Genomic DNA, 16,095 nt, shown 5'->3' on the forward strand with positions numbered 1-16,095 from the left:
ACCAATCATCTATTATAAAACAAATGATTACTACTACTAATAGCAAAAGCTAAGCAACACAGTTTGTGCAAGTGATTACGTCGAGTAGTTTTAGCTACATTACCTGTACATAAATTAAAAATTTATCCTTTGACATAAATATCTATGGTAGCAATTTACATATATAGTGCAATTCAAGAACAATTAATAGATCAGTTATTTTCCAAAACATTGAGAGTTATGGGTGGGTTTTGGGGCTGGCTATTGGTTTTATTTTTTACCTAGAGTTTGTGACTGTACTACAATCCTGTCCCTGTACTTGGGTTTGTGACAGATGGGGTTTCCTGTAAGATCCATTCTGCGTAGCTTTGTCCATTTGTTTAATACAACCTCCAAATCCTGGAATTGATACAATAATAGAACATTGTGATTATTTTTCCCCCTCCAGAATAAAATTCAATAGTAATGCAATTTGTTCAGCCAGGCCCAAATCCTGCACACGGAAATAACTTCAATGAGACTATTCATGTATTAATATGCACATTAAGAATGTGCATTTTCAAATAGAGTGGTGTGTAGCATTCCCATAATATATCATAATTGCACAGAAGAAATGGTGATGCGGTTGGAAAACTCCACATTTTTGAGGATACAGTTATGCCAGCTGTGGAAAATTACCACTACAAGCCCACTTATAAGCACCTAAAGCTGAGGAATTACCAGCGAAAAAATTTGCATGTTATGTAATATCTGTTAATGCATCCCCATGGTCTCACAGAGCCCTTAGAGTATCAGTGTCTGATTAGATTTTGAAAAATTTGTGGAAAAATAAATACTTTATAGAGAAAGAACAGACTAAAAAAAATCTAAAACTCGTGCAAACCACAGTAGACTGCCTCTCTCTTTATATATATGTAAAACTGTATTTTACAGGAGAAACAGTAATCCCCCCCTACATAACTGTGGGTGGTCAGTTACAATATTGGCCCAAATAGTGAAATTTTTGAAATATACCTTTCTCCATCTGGGTTTCTGTCTGGTTACCCAAGGGCAGTATGACCTAGATAAAACAACTTCTGTCTTTTAAATACAATAAATTCAAGTTAAAAGGATGCAAAGCTTAGCAGATTGGTCCTTTCTACTCAGATACTCTACTTTCTGAAATACTTTCTTTTCAAAATTTCACTTCACTGTCATTCTTGATAGGCTTCCTTATATGTGTGAAAAGCTTAAGCAGGGATTAAAAAAAAATCTGTATGGATACAAGAGGAGAGAGAATTTATGTTCTACAGTTGTAATAATTTGGAAAAAATCTACTAATCATGATGTGACAGATTGCAAACTGCGAAGTCTGTAGAATTCTGTAGCTTGATGCCAATAATGAAGTATCTAGCGATGTAGATATCTCTTAGCTCCTTCAGATTTAGAAAATCACCTGGGTAACGCAAACAGGGAGAATTCTGGTTTTGCAGGCTCTACTGCCTTGGTAGAAAATCCTCCTGGGAATAATCTATGGGTTATATAATACATGTTCAGAAAAAAATCACATGGAAGAGGAAGTGGCAGCACAGCCTCACAGCTCCAAACTATATAATTTTTCGTCTATCAGTGATGACGGGTGATATCATCTATCATCTATTGTTATCCAGTGTTTATAACGCGTTTTTAGAAAAATAGAGAGAAAAAGTCTGGTTCTGTGAGGAGCAAGACTGATAAAACAGTGCAAGAAACTCTGAGGACCAGTCCACATGAAGGAATGTTGATAAATCTCATAATGTTACAAGCTTTATCAGCATGTACCAGAATACAATATGATATGTTTAGGTGCTAATACTTAATCACAAACACAACAATTAGGAGGAAAAGTATTTTAGGCTAGGCTTATTGAAAAAGAAATAGCATTTAGCAAGTGTATTTATTTATTCTTACCTGAGCATTCAGGCATTGTCATTGAAATCTGTAATGTGTTCTAGATATCACTACAAAGGATTTTTTCAAGTAATAATTTTGCAACACAAAATTGTCTATTACTGAAATACAATGTATACAGTTTAACTTTGATGAATGTCTACAAAGAGTCCTGTAGATTTTTGTTAGCTGTTACTTACTTGATAAATGACCCAGAACATGCTTACTCCAGTGTATGTTTATCTAAGAGCACACTAATCCTGTGCTGAAATATGATTACCCTTTCGATACGCTCTAGTTGTTCATTGCCTTCCTGTCTCTAATAAAGTGCTTTCACTTCCCAGCCTTTCAATAAGCTGTACTAAAGGGACCAGACACTCTTCTGGGCAGTCTCCGTTTGATAAATGATCATGTCATGCTATCACTTTGAGGTCTGCTACAAAATACTGACGAGCAAATTATATTCCATCAGGGAGGGGGAAAGGAGGAAGGGCAAGTGCCTTAGTAGGCAGCTGTAGTGCTGGCAATAACGTTTTTGCCAATTAACGATGGACATTTAAGAATTGGTATTTGACCAGTACACTCCAGTTTTTATCGGAAACATCTAGCCCAACTGCCCTAACTACTTCTACAGACAGCAATTTGTCACCATTTTGACTACCTGTCATAATCTGTCTGAGAAAATCTATAATCTTTCTCTTGTTCCTGACTCAATTCTGAAGCGAATTAATTCATCTTTTGTGATATCCTCTTGTCATAATCAATACTGGGCAGAGGCTGAATAAATCAAAGACTTTGGAAATACAGATTTTTAGAGCTATTTATAGCTATATTTTCTCTATCTATCCAAATACTCACACAAGTCATAATCTTCCCAAAATTAATGTAATAAATGAATAAATAATATACTGGCTTTTTGTAAACAGGAATAGTTGTGGGGTTTTTTTAAATAAGAACAGTGTTTTTAAAAAATTCCTTTAGTATTCCAACCCAAATACACTGCAGCCTGGAAGTCCCTGTGAACCTGACTAAAGTAAACCAGAAGCTCGATAGCATGAATAAATGAAGTAGCAAGCAATAGAAAACAAAGAAAAGCCAATTCTATTAAAATCAATTATATTCTTGATAACTGACCTAAGACATGCTTTTTACATGTGGCAGCTAGTCATAGTAAGTTATTTTGCATGAACTGAGAAAAATTACTTAACTTTGTTCTGTCTCCTGTTCAGACTGCATTGTGTAAACTTCAGTCATGTGAAACAAGGTCATATGCCTTGATGTCTGTTAGTTATGCTAACAATGCCCTGAATTAGCCAGAACCTTAAGTGCTTGAATTTACTAGCCCTAATTTTCAACTACGCTAAAATCAACGTCGCATTGTTGAAAAGCGAAGGAGTATGGGTTTTCATAATAATGTGAAAAAAATGAGATAAATGTTTAGATATAAAGTAATTATACTAATTACACAAAAGTAAGAAAAGTCTACATGGGAAGACTTTGTTTCATGCATTTCTTATGCCTTTCACATTTCCCTCTTTTGCAAAGATTCCATATTATTCCTGCTGCCATCCACCTCTGCTACACAGATCACTGCTCAGACATGGATGGCTCCTCTACAGCTTCTCTTCCCACAGGCTGAAGCAGAGCTGGGTACAGAGCTCTCTGACACTTCTCTGTCATGCAGCACCACCACAGTCTCTGATCAATGCCAGACATTCCTGGGGATGTTCTTGATGGCAGTGACAGGGAAGGAAGAATGGGAAAACAGGGGACATAGAGCTTTTGGTATGAAAAAGAGGTATACATCAGAGTTTTGAAAACAGAGGGGCAAGAGGGAGAAGAATGGAGGCAGCTTGTGTGGGAATGAAAGAGCCTTTGCTGTGTGTAACAAGTTCAGCCAGCAGAATCAATTAAGTATATGTAGTACAATTGTATACCCCCTAAAATCCTTTCAGCTGTCACAGTTGTAGAATAATGTAAGCCATGGATCACAAAATTCAGGGTTGCAAAAAAAATGAAACATACTCAAAACTTCTCTTAGCTATTCTTTTTTAAACAGTTAGCGGATGTATAAGATTGTTCTCCTGCTAGATGTTCACTGTAAGTGAGCTAAAACTGATTTTTTTTTTTATACTTTGCATGCCCTACTGCTTTTTAAACAGTTTGCGTTTTTTTTTTTTAATTTAAATAAGAATTTATGTTAGTGACAAGTAGAGCCTACTAAAATGTAATCTCTAAAACACAGTAGTTGTAGCTGGAAAGTTGGATATCCACCTGCATCACATTATATGTTAGACACATACAATATTGTCATTAATTTTACAGGTCTGCAAAGATATGAATAGAAATACCCTATCTGCTCCATATTTTCAAAACTGGGAGATTGTTTAGAAAACACACATGACAGTCACTTTTGAAATTTAGCAGAGCTTGATCCAAGTATGACTGATAGCAGCAGCAAACTCAAATGCTAATCACATAATTCTTCAAAAGCTGTGACTGTGTAACATGGAAATCTAAATGTCTAAGTGATTTGGGTAAATATTAACTCTGGTCTTCCTGATGATGAAATAATGACATATAATAATGATTAAATAATATATACACAGTTACTGAATAATGCAGCCTTTTTGTCCTCTCCTTATTCTGTTTCAGAAGATACTGTTTTTTCCTCTGAGACACTGCAAACGCTGCCTCTGAACTGGCATCCTCATTCTTAATTGGTTCTTTGGCTAAGAGAATCTTAAGATCATCACGACTGAAGACTTTTGTATTTATAAGAAAGAAAAAAAGACAATTAAAAAAGTCACTGTAGTATGTTTTGTTTAGAAAAGGAATCCTTTTCAAAAGGGAAGCTTTGGAGAGACTACCTATTTAAAAAATCTTACTGTTATTTTGATGTAGCCAACACATTCAGTATGTTTTAATTACCCAGCAAAACCTACATCAATTGTATTTATTTCGATATGAATTCAATCGCAACTGCCAGCCAGAAACACAGCTTAAAATACAATACATTAATAATCCTCTAGTAAAAAAGAAATGCATCATTCAACATTTTTTAATATTAAATTGTAAAAAAACTAAGTCCAAATAAAGTATATTGACCTAGATAATTGACAGATTATGCACACAAAATACTGGAATCTCCTCATTAATAAACAGAACTGCCAAATTTAATGTAAAAGATATTAAGTGTTCTAAGAAGTAAAAAGAATAGCCATTTTAATAATTACTAACCAATGAAAGTTAACTTTTCTAAGGAAATAGAATGTATATGTAAATGAGTAATGGAAGAGTTTATTTTAATCAAAGCTTTGTCTTGGTGATTTGGGTTATGATTTAAGCCAATTCATTTTAGTATTTATTAATAAAAATATAAATTTCAAAAAAGCAGAACACTAATGCCTATGGTTTATATTAAATGGAAACAGTGTTTATTAAGTCGTTTATAAAGTTTGTTCCATGCCTCCACCATGCAATGATGGTGCCAGCATACTGTTCAACATAAATTTGATATTCAGTTAACAGCATAACACTAAAATTATTTTTTTAACTGCTCTATGTCAAGAAGTAGAAGATACCATATAATGAGAAGGGACAAGACCAATACACCTGTTCCTTTTTGAGATGATAAGCTGGAAATTGTAAGTCTAGAACATTCTCTTTGAACCACATTCATTACTGCAAAAGGAAGAGCAAAAAAACTTTTATTTCATTTGTTTTAGTGGCTACTGTGGGAGTTAGAGCTCTTGCTTATGAAGACATGTCTTTCCTTAGCGGAAATTTATGAACGAAATTCAAGGTATACTTTCATGACAAATACTTCTTACGCTACTCCAGCAACAATAGTCAAATCAAAAAGTCATTTTGATAGTAAAATGGCTGCAAAATCAACTAGATGATCGGACATCCAAGAAGTGGCTTTTATTTACGTTAGAATAGAGAATTAAAAACTGTAATATGGTAAAATATTGCAAGTTAATTAACAAACAATGGCCACATCATCTTTGCAAATCAAGCCACTGATAGTGACTCAGATGGCCAAAACATATACACTACCTCTACATTTTGGACATATTATATTATAGTTAGAACTTCTGTGCATTTACTAGTCAGTTGATAGGTGCATGCACAGTTGCCACTTTATGTAGGATTAAAGGACATCTAGACACCCTAGATAAACGGTTATCCATTTTTAATCTCAACAAGATTTTCGGATGAGAAAAGACAGCATGCTTGGAAAGTCAGAGGTTCAGTAACTGTAGAAGTATAGTTCATTTTTACTCATTTATTTAGTGATAAAGATGAATTTGACTAATTTATTTTAATACCTTCATATGTTGAAGTTGATTGTCAACTGCTCCAAGATAAGAAAGATTTTCCAAAACTGCCAGTTCTTCTAATTCATCAATGTTGTTATTGCTGATATTCAACACAGACAAAGATTTCTGGAGGAGGAAAAGCAGAAAAATAAAACTATTTTTTTCATGCCATGCATGAGTCAAGTTGTAAATTCTTACAGAAAATTCTATTAAAAGAAGAACACACATATGAAGCAGAAACATGCAACAATCACATATCTCACACGTTGTTTTATGTTGGCTTTCCATCTTGTCCTAAAATGCTGTTTATTTTGGGTTTGAAGTCAAACCAAAGTAAGATTATTTCTCAATTATATCAGGAATTCTTAGTAAATACAGAATTTTTGTTTTCCTCTAAACATGTTCAAATGTTTTACAGAGTTCTGCAAGTGCTACTAACTCTACATTTGAAGTACAAAACAGACAGAAATTGACTGCCTTTACCAAGGTTACAGCTGAACAATCCATATCTGATAGCCACATAATCTCATTTAGCAGCTGGACTATGCTCTTTTTCTTTCAGGCTTGATCCTACAAACCTCTTGCTATACACACCTCTACTCCTTGCCCCTTCTTTGGAACACCAGTGAGTCACATAATGCACTTTGCCTTTTGTAACAGACAATAGTTAGAGAGATCTTTACATTCTAGATAACAAGTCAATGTGTTTCAGGTATTTATCTCAGGAAATACTTAATGTAGTTTCACGTGAAAGGAACAAGAAGTTATATCTCTAGAAGATGAAAAAGGACACCTAATCCAGTGAGTTTAGAATTGTACCAGATATGGGACTTACCATTATTTAGAAAAAGGTCTATTTCAGGCGTGTATAAAGGAAATGTAACCCCCTTCTAAAATCTGACCAAGATCTACATTGCAGGCAGAAATTACGAGTATCATCCTGCTACACACAGTGCATAAACTTAATCTCCTCAGTTAACAGATTAATGATATTGTCATCATCAAAACTTTTGTTTGTAGTACACAGAGAGCTATATGGTCCCATGTTTTTTTCTCTTTCACCTCTGACAGCATTAAGAGCCAGAAAGAGAAGAAGATGAACTAAGAAGTGATGTCTTAAAGAGGGACCAAACACTTAGCACTTGAAGGATAAAAATAGAATGTTTTTACATGTACCTTCCACAAAGATGGAAGAATGGTCAAGAACGGTCATTTGCATTCATGGTCAAGAATGCAAAGTTTTTCTTACAAAACAAAACAAAACCAAACCCACACCAAAAGACCTTAAATAAAAGCCACAAAGAACAAAATGCTAGTGACTCTAGGCCAGGATGCTGAAAAACACTGAAGTATACAAGTTATCATCCTGGGAAGATTATAGCTATATAACCTTCCTCCACTTTCACCATACAGAAGGAACAAAGTAAAAGTGCTCCCACAGGAATGGCTCATTTCTGTTAAAGGAAAATGGCAATACATGTCTTGAATTACTTAATCTCAAAACAGAAAGAATTAGAGCTAGGTCAAATGTTTATGATATATACATGAACAAAAGAACTCACTTTTCAGTGAGTTCTTCGTCTTCACAAAAAAAGCTCATCAAGCCCTGACTACACTTTGGGAAATATAGAGCAAGATGAGGTTTTTTAGTATAGAACTACATCCATTAGTAAATAAAGCCTATTTTTTTAACCACTTCAACAATACATTTGATGTTTACTGAGCAATTAACATGTTGAAAGAAAACTTCAAAAGCTCATGAAATCCTGACATGCCACAACACAGAAAAATTGCAGGATTAAAACTGAATGCTTTTGATTGTGCTGCTCTTAATATCCATAAAAAAAGCTGTTTGCACCTTTTTTTTTGCCATTGCTTTCTTTAGAGAAATACAAAAGGCAGTAAATAAACAGAGAAATACCAAAAAACTAATTCATTACAAACTAAGTAGACAAAGATAACTAACAGTGATAAATTCCTACCCCTTTTTTAGTTTATTCAGGTTCTGCTGGTATAGGGCATTCACACATTTCCTTACGTCCTCTCTCTCTTTATTCTCATTTCCATCCTTCATAGAAAATAAATAAAGCAGTAGAATCTGTGGGACTCCTTGCTTATATGAGAATTGGGATGGGAGTCCCTTGGCAGAATTTGAAAGAATGCCATGAATGGGCAGAAAAGGAAAACACACAGTGATCAAGTCCTAATAACTTCTCTTAAAAATACTGATCTAGTGATTAACAGCTCATGGAAATTCTCAAAATGTACTTACTGCCAGGGACCTAAGAGATCTTGGATCAAACAGAAGCTTTTCACCAAGAGGGAGATGTTGACTTTCAATATGTAGCTCCCTTAATTCTTCTATTTTATCCAAACCCTCTACTACAGTGATGCAGTTGCCTCCCAAATACCTGCAGAATAGAACACAAAATAGATTTAATATCCTTTGAAAGTAAAAGCAAACACAAGGCCTCAATATGTTAAAAAAATCTTTTTTTAAGTATTATTGAATAATACCTGGAAATTATAATAGAAAAAGTAAATAACCTAGCATGCAAGTAGAACATAGAGCTAACAGATCCAAGGTTTTTTAGCGGTTTTATATATCACTATTATTATTATTATTAATTATGATTATTAAATGGCTGAGAAGAGAAAATAATTTAAATGCAAATAAACGTTGATGGTATGTCATTACTTATATCATGCTTCATCAAAAAAATCATAAGCAATTACTTTTATTTGAAAAGCAAAATTTAAGAGCCGAAAGGACCTTAATGACTATGTAATTTTTAAAATTTCTTAGTGTAATAATTATTCTTTTACTAGTAAAATAAATACATTATTTTCAACTTACAGTTTTTCAAGGTTTTTCAGCAATGAGAGATTTTCTATACATGAAATACGATTGTTCTGAAGGTAAAGGTGCGTTATATTTGAAGCAAAGTCCAAGTTCTGGATTTGACTGATTTGGTTATCATATAAATATAGAACTCTAAGATTTTTACACACAGAGAGGTCACCCTGAAATAAACAATAACAAATTAATGCTACATAGTGTTCACTCACTGTCTGCTACTGGAAGCTGTTGATTGTTTTCATAGTTAAGTTCTGCTGCATGATTTATACGTTTTCACTAAAAAACACTTTTAACAACTATGTTTCCTAGAAAAACTGAGTTAGTGTCAGTAATCATCAGATTTAAGATTGAATTCTGTCATTACTATTCTGCCGTACAGAAGCTGAGGACCACAGCCATCATCAGCAGGTACATCACACCCTGTGTGACTTCATTCCCTTCCCTGCCTTCATCAGGTGGATTTCAGAACAGCACAATTGTTAGTGTAGTTGTCTCCATCAAACCTCAGTGATGTAATGGAAACCAGTTCTTGGCAAAGAAACGCTGATTTACACAAAAACTTGCACTTCAATTTATTTTAATATACTTATGAGTCTAAGATTCCACTCAAATGTCAAGTTTCTCTGAATGTATTCCTCTTAAATAACTAAAAGGTCACATGTTCTTATGAGGGTTTCTGTAAAACTTCTCTATGGCATCTGATGAACCAGTCCTAATCAAACGGACTGATCAAATTAGTGACTCGCTATGGCTGTGCGCATTCCTAGGAGTGGGCTGAATAAACCTATTTGCTTGCATGGATCTGTTCACATAGAACAAGCTATTTAATCTTCTCGACTGAAATCACACTTTTAAAGCAGAAATCCACCATACACAACAATTCAGTTGTTCAGGGTTCAGCAAATTCAAAATGTGCTCAGTATCTTGAGGGGATTTGAATTAACTCAGGTCTTACTGAAACCTGTATAAATTTCCTATTATTAAACTCAAAGGATGGATGACTGGGTTAAGTTTGCAGGTTTAGTCTTTGAAAATTAAAAGGTCATAGATTATTTTTTAAATGAATAAGCCCCAGGGAGCAATTTTTTAAAAAAATGTAGATTTTAACCTGACTAATTTGAAAAAGCCACTACACCAGTCCAAATTTGTTAACCTCACTTGGCTTATATCCTGTTCCTGAACTCCCCTTTCCTTTCTCAGACTTCCTCTGAAATCTAAGGAATAAATCACAGACAGATTGAAAAGATTGTGCTGCAAGTTAACAACTCTTTGTAAAATTCCCAAGACTAGAAAAAATATGTAATTAACAAGAGTAAGTGTTGCACTTAATAGTATGTAATATCATTACTACTTCCTTTAAAAAAAATAACATCAGATCTGCAAAATTACTAGTTCCTTACATCTTCTTCTGTTCCGCAGTTCGCATTTTTATAAAGGTAACTATCAATAAATACAAGTCCCTAAATGAAAAAACAAACTGTTGCTGAAAATATGATATTTGGTTTTTAATTTCAGACCTAAAGTCTCCAAGCACACTATAGCTAATTTCAATAGGGCTAGAGCACTGCTGTCAAAGCCCTACACCTACTGATTCAATGGCATCAGCCTAGCTATAATCTATAGGAAAAGTGGCAGGTCTAAATGATTAATTTGAAATATTCTCTTTCTTAAGTGGCTAAAGAGGTAAGCAAGTGGAGTTATCATTTCCATTCTGATGACTTCCTGAAAGCTACTTTACAATGTAGCAACTGTGCGAAATAATCAAAATAGCAAATTGTTCTGATTTTTTTCTTAGAGCTTAAGATTTCTATAATAGTTCTGTGAAATACTGCAAAAAATACTTCACTTTAACACTTCAGTTCGTCTCTGTAATTGCTTACATGAATTTTCTATTTTAGTTAATTAATGGCAAAAATAGTGTACTGATAATATCCTTGTCTGCTACACAGATGATATATATTTCCACAGTTTCAGGTAAGTAAAATACTTCAACAAGATTTTTGCCCCATAAAGAAAAAAGTGTCAGATTGATAATAAGAAACCCTGCAGACTGGTGGAGTTACAGACACCTGCTTTGATGTTTCATATGAAAAGTTACAGCTGAAAGATTATTTTCACATTTCAAATACCACACATTTAAAATCCGTTTAAACACTTTTACATACAAACAGTGTTCCACACAATAACAGCAGTGAATGCTGAAGCATGTTTCCAAACAGATGTATTATTAAGGCTTAATTGCAAGTCAATATAAATGTTAAAACATAATATAGCTGTTATAAAATAGAAACTTGGCTTTGCTTGTTTGTCCCCCCAACTATAAACAACTCATCATAATAGTAACTACAAGACATCTGAGTAACCATGTTAAAAGGAATAAAGAAAAATAAATCTTACAATTGCATCTATATTTTTATCTGATAAATTCAGATGAGTTATTTTTCGCAGATACTGTCCAAAGTCCTCTTCATTGCGATTCTTGTGACTGATGCTTTTAGCAATTAGGTTCATTGTTAGTCGAACCATAGTTCTTTAATAGGCCAAACTGCTCTACCGCTTCTTGTAATTGTGTATTCCACGTGCTCCTGTAAGTAGTTTTATAAAATGCCTTAAAAACAAAACGGGAAAATGTTCCACTACTTGTACCACAGATCTTCAACAAAGCTTACATGTATACTTCAAATCTGATGTTTCCCCTCCAGTTCCCTTTTTGCTTACAGTGATGCATTTATGTATAGTCTTTGCTGCTTATAAAAACCTACCCCTTTCTTGCTGTCGTTTTTTCAAACTTTTAGTGTCTTAAATAACAATTAAAATACATTGTTATATTTGATTTGTTGTTTCAGTGTGCTTAAGAAGGTTGTACCCTAGTCTTCATCTTTTTCATGTAGAAATACGAGCACAATGGTTCACAGCAGAAGTAATTCTCATACATAAATAACTAATTAATGGCAGCTCATACCTAATTATTAGTTAGAAAATACGTCACTCTCTATAGCAGGTTTTACAGGCTGTGAGAAGTGGTATAAAGCTACAGTACTCTTTATACATCTGCACAGCCCTTTTGTCATGCACACAACTGCACATGCATTTGTTATGCACAGTGAAAAACTTGAGTTTTTCTCTCTGAGGCAGTACTGTAGAGGCTCTCACAACAATACCAACTTTTTTTTTTAAACTCTGGCCATTGTTCCAAGTGAGCTTATAAATCGGGGAATGGTGGGGAGTGAAGAAGGCAAGACACGTATTTTGAATTGGATGTGTAAACAGTCTGGGGATAAAAATACCCTAATAAATATAACTTAACAACTCAGAATAAAAAGGTCGTTCTTTTAGCCAGTACATAATACAATGTACATTATGTATTTTAGCCAATACATAATACCCCCACGTCAGTGTATCAAAACAACTGAGGAGACAGCAAAAAGCATCCCAATACTGAGTCATGCAGCTACATAAACCGAGGCACGGAGAATCCTCCTTGCCAGTATTACATCTACCAGAAACTGAGGAAAAGCAAAGATTGAGACTGTGAAGACAGAAGAAACTTCCTTACTTACTAAGCAAGACTGGAGCTCAGTAGTTCCCGCTTGTCCATGCGGGCTTTGTTTTTTGCTTTTTTTTTAAAAAAGGTGGGGGAAGAAGGAAAGCTGAAAGGATATTGGTTGTTTTTTTTTTTTTTACTGAGAAGTGTGTTTGTTTCTTGCTTTTTAAATAAAAATACTTTTCAGAGCCCTTTCTTAGACATCCTTCCAATACAAGCAGTAACAGCAGAGGAAGGGCCGGGCTGCCAGCGCGGGGGCTGTGCGTGAGGCAGGCCTCCCCCGGCCCCCCAGCTCCCAAGGCCGGGTGATTACACACTGGTGTCCCCGGCCCGGCCCCGGCCCCCTCACCCCACCGCACACAGCAGAACGCTTGACAACGACAGGGACCAGCCGCCAGCCAGCACACCCCGTGGCAAGGCTGCTTTGATGTCCCCGCCCGTCAGCGAAAAGGGACGGGCAGGGGGCAGGATCCGCTCCCTGCGCCCAGCCCAGAAGGAAGCCGCCACCCCCGGCCCCGCGCTGCCCCTCACCTCCCGCCCGCGGCAGCGGGACGGCGGGCAGGCACGGGGCGCGAGCACCTCCACCGCCCCTGGTTGCCACGGCAACCACACGCCACCGGCCGAGGAGGCAGAACGCTCCCGCCGCCGGCTGCGGCGCGCGCCCTTCCCACCCAATCAGCGTTGAGGAGAGAGCACGGGAGGGGGGGAGCGCGGGGACTGCGCCTGCGTAGGCGGAGGGCGCGCACGGCCTGGCGCGGCGGGGGCCGGCGCGGGGGTTGTGCGGCGCCGTCCTGTGAACGGCTGCGGCGGGCGGCTTCGGACGCCTGTGGGGAAGGGGTCGCGCGGGCTCGCTAGTGGCCTTGCCTCCCCTGGCGAGACCCCTTATGTGCCCACGGGGGTGAGCTGGGGTGGGGGATTAGGTGTTGCTTTCTAGCCTGCAGTCATGGGGCTGGCTATGCCTCTGAGGCAAAAGAGTGTTGCGGTGCCACAGGTCAGGGGCACAGGCAAGTCCTGCAGTGAGGGTGGCCCCTCGGATGGCTGGGGCCTGTCAGCCCACCTCAGGAGTCTGTAGAAGAGGAAATGCAACAGGGGAATTTCCCAGAAGAAAACTTTGAAACCTGGTAATGCAAATGGACTTTGAACAACAGCTCCCCTACAAAGAGCTAATTGCCTTACTAATATCTTAATAATGCTATTTGTTCTTAAATTTTGTTTACCTGCAGGTTTTCCATCTGGTGTTACCCCTTCTTCCTGCATGCCAGACATTTTTGTGAGTGTGAATTACTGGCAAAACAAAATTATATGGTTCATTTCCCCTATGCTTAGATTAGAAGGGTTAATAGTTTAATAAATAGAGTGGATACTGTATTTAACAGCAATGTTCTATAAAAAAAGGTTAGCAAATATTTTAATACGTTTTTGTTATGAAATCATCTGACCTACGAGGAACGGCTGAGGGAGCTGGGGTTGTTTAGCCTGGAGAAGAGGAGGCTCAGAGGTGACCTTATTGCAGTCTACAACTACCTGAAGGGAGGTTGTAGTGAAGTGGGAGTCGGCCTCTTCTCCCAGGCAACTAGCGATAGGACAAGAGGACACAGCTCAAGCTTCGCCAGGGGAGGTTCAGGTTGGGCATTAGGAAGAATTTCTTTTCAGAAAGGGTCATTAGACATTGGAATGGGCTGCCCAGGGAGGTGGTGGAGTCACCATCTCTGGATGTGTTTAAGAAAAGACTGGACATGGCACTTAGTGCCATGGTCTAGTTGACATGGTGGTGTCAGGGCAACGGTTGGACTCGATCCCAGAGGTCTCTTCCAACCTGGTTGATTCTGTGATTCTGTGAAACATTCCAATTTTGCATTGTCTGTTTTTTTTTAAAAATCAATATTATATCAACCTTTTTGGTGCCTTTTAAAATGAATTAATTAATTGCTAATGACACAAAAGTGGGAGGAGTGGCTGGTACACCAGAGGGTCATGCAACCATCCATAGGGATCTTGACAGGCTGGAGAAATGGGCCAGTAGGAGCCCCAAGAAGTTCAACAAGGGGAAGTGCAAAGTTTTTCACCTGGAGAGGAATGAACCCAGACACCAGCACAGGCTGGGGGATGACCAGCAGGAAAGCAGGCTTGCAGGAAAAGACCTGTGGGTCCTGCTGGACACCAAATTTAACATGAACCAGCAACGTGCTCTTGCTGCAAAGAAAGCAAATGGTATCCTGGGCTGCATTAGAGGAGTATTGCCAGTTGAGGAAGGAGGTGATCCTGCACCTTTATTTTGCATTGGTGAGGCTGGACCTGGAGTGCTGCGTCCAGTTCTGGGCTCTTCAGTACAAGAGATACATGGACGTACCAGAGAGAGTTCAGCAAAGGGCCATTAAGATGGTTAAGGGACTGGAGCATCTCTCTTGTGGAGAGGCTGAGAGAGCTGGGACTGTTCAGCCTGGAGAAGAGAAGGCCCAGGGTGGGTCTCAGCAATGTGTATGAACACTGGATGGGAAGGAACGAAGAAGATGGAGCCAGGCTCTTTTCAGTGGTGCCCAGTGACAGGACCAGAGGCAACGGGCACAAACTGAGACACAGGAGGTTCCCTCTGAACATCAGGAAACACTTTTTCACTGTGAGGGTGACCAAGCACTGGCACAGGTTGCCCACGGAGGTTGTGGAGTCTCCATCCTTGGAGATATTCAAAAGCCATCTGGACGTGGTCCTGGGGAACTGGCTCAAGGGGGCCCTGTGTGAGTGGGTACGTTGGACCAGCTGCCCTCCAGAGGTCACTTCCAGCCTCGACCATTCTGTGATTCTATCAATTAAGCATATGAATAACTCACTGAAGTCAATAAAACTTCGTACATGTTTTGTGCTTGCTGTGTTGGAATATAAAAGTGCATCAGCTGGTCAGTGACAAAATATATTGCTTTCAAGGAAACCAAGATTAGGACTTTATTTCTCTTATAGGAAAAATGACACAAAATCTTGTTACGAGCAAGCATGTTCCATTTTGACCTCTGTTAGAAATGCAGACAAGGTATAAAGAGTCCCATCCTTCCAACCTCAAATTTCCTATATCCTTCTCTCTGAGGATACGAAGGATCATAAAATGTCCTTGCTTCTGTAGTGGAATCCAAACTGAGCATGCCCTGGAGCTGCTTGTTCTGGGAAATGTTTCTGTAAAAAAAGTATATTAATATTCTGAAAGTTAATTTTGGACTTAGTTTGTTCTCCCTCATGGCTGTAGATTTTGCAGGTGTCTAGGGTTGTCTGTAGTAATTTGATTTAAAGGCAGAAAAAGCTATGAGAAGTTTCAGAGAGAGCATTCATTAAGATTTGAAATAGGCTTCTCATCTGGTGGCACACAATATTAAACAATCATCTGTGTACTCTCCAGGATGGCAGTAATTTGGCTAAGTACAAAAAGTCCTTGTCTTCAGAAAAGCCTTTGGAAATACCTGTGTAAAATCATTGATGGCTGTATTTCTTAC

General features: G+C 37.6%; 1 protein-coding gene across 1 annotated transcript in view; it reads right to left on the bottom strand.

Annotated features, from left to right (window-relative positions):
- PPP1R42 (protein phosphatase 1 regulatory subunit 42) overlaps positions 1-11,598 on the bottom strand; it is a 28,471-nt gene extending 16,873 nt beyond the window's left edge. The window contains exons 1-5 of the mRNA XM_068397203.1: positions 11,470-11,598; positions 9,070-9,236; positions 8,485-8,623; positions 6,222-6,338; positions 261-378 (exon numbers count right to left, since the gene is read on the bottom strand). Of these exons, the coding sequence (XP_068253304.1) occupies positions 261-378; positions 6,222-6,338; positions 8,485-8,623; positions 9,070-9,236; positions 11,470-11,598 (670 nt within the window). The remainder of the gene's footprint in view (positions 1-260; positions 379-6,221; positions 6,339-8,484; positions 8,624-9,069; positions 9,237-11,469) is intronic.
- Between the last annotated feature and the right edge of the window lie 4,497 nt (positions 11,599-16,095).

Source organism: Nyctibius grandis, chromosome 3 (genome assembly GCF_013368605.1).
Source record: "Nyctibius grandis isolate bNycGra1 chromosome 3, bNycGra1.pri, whole genome shotgun sequence".
NCBI classification, from domain to species: Eukaryota; Metazoa; Chordata; class Aves; order Nyctibiiformes; family Nyctibiidae; genus Nyctibius; species Nyctibius grandis.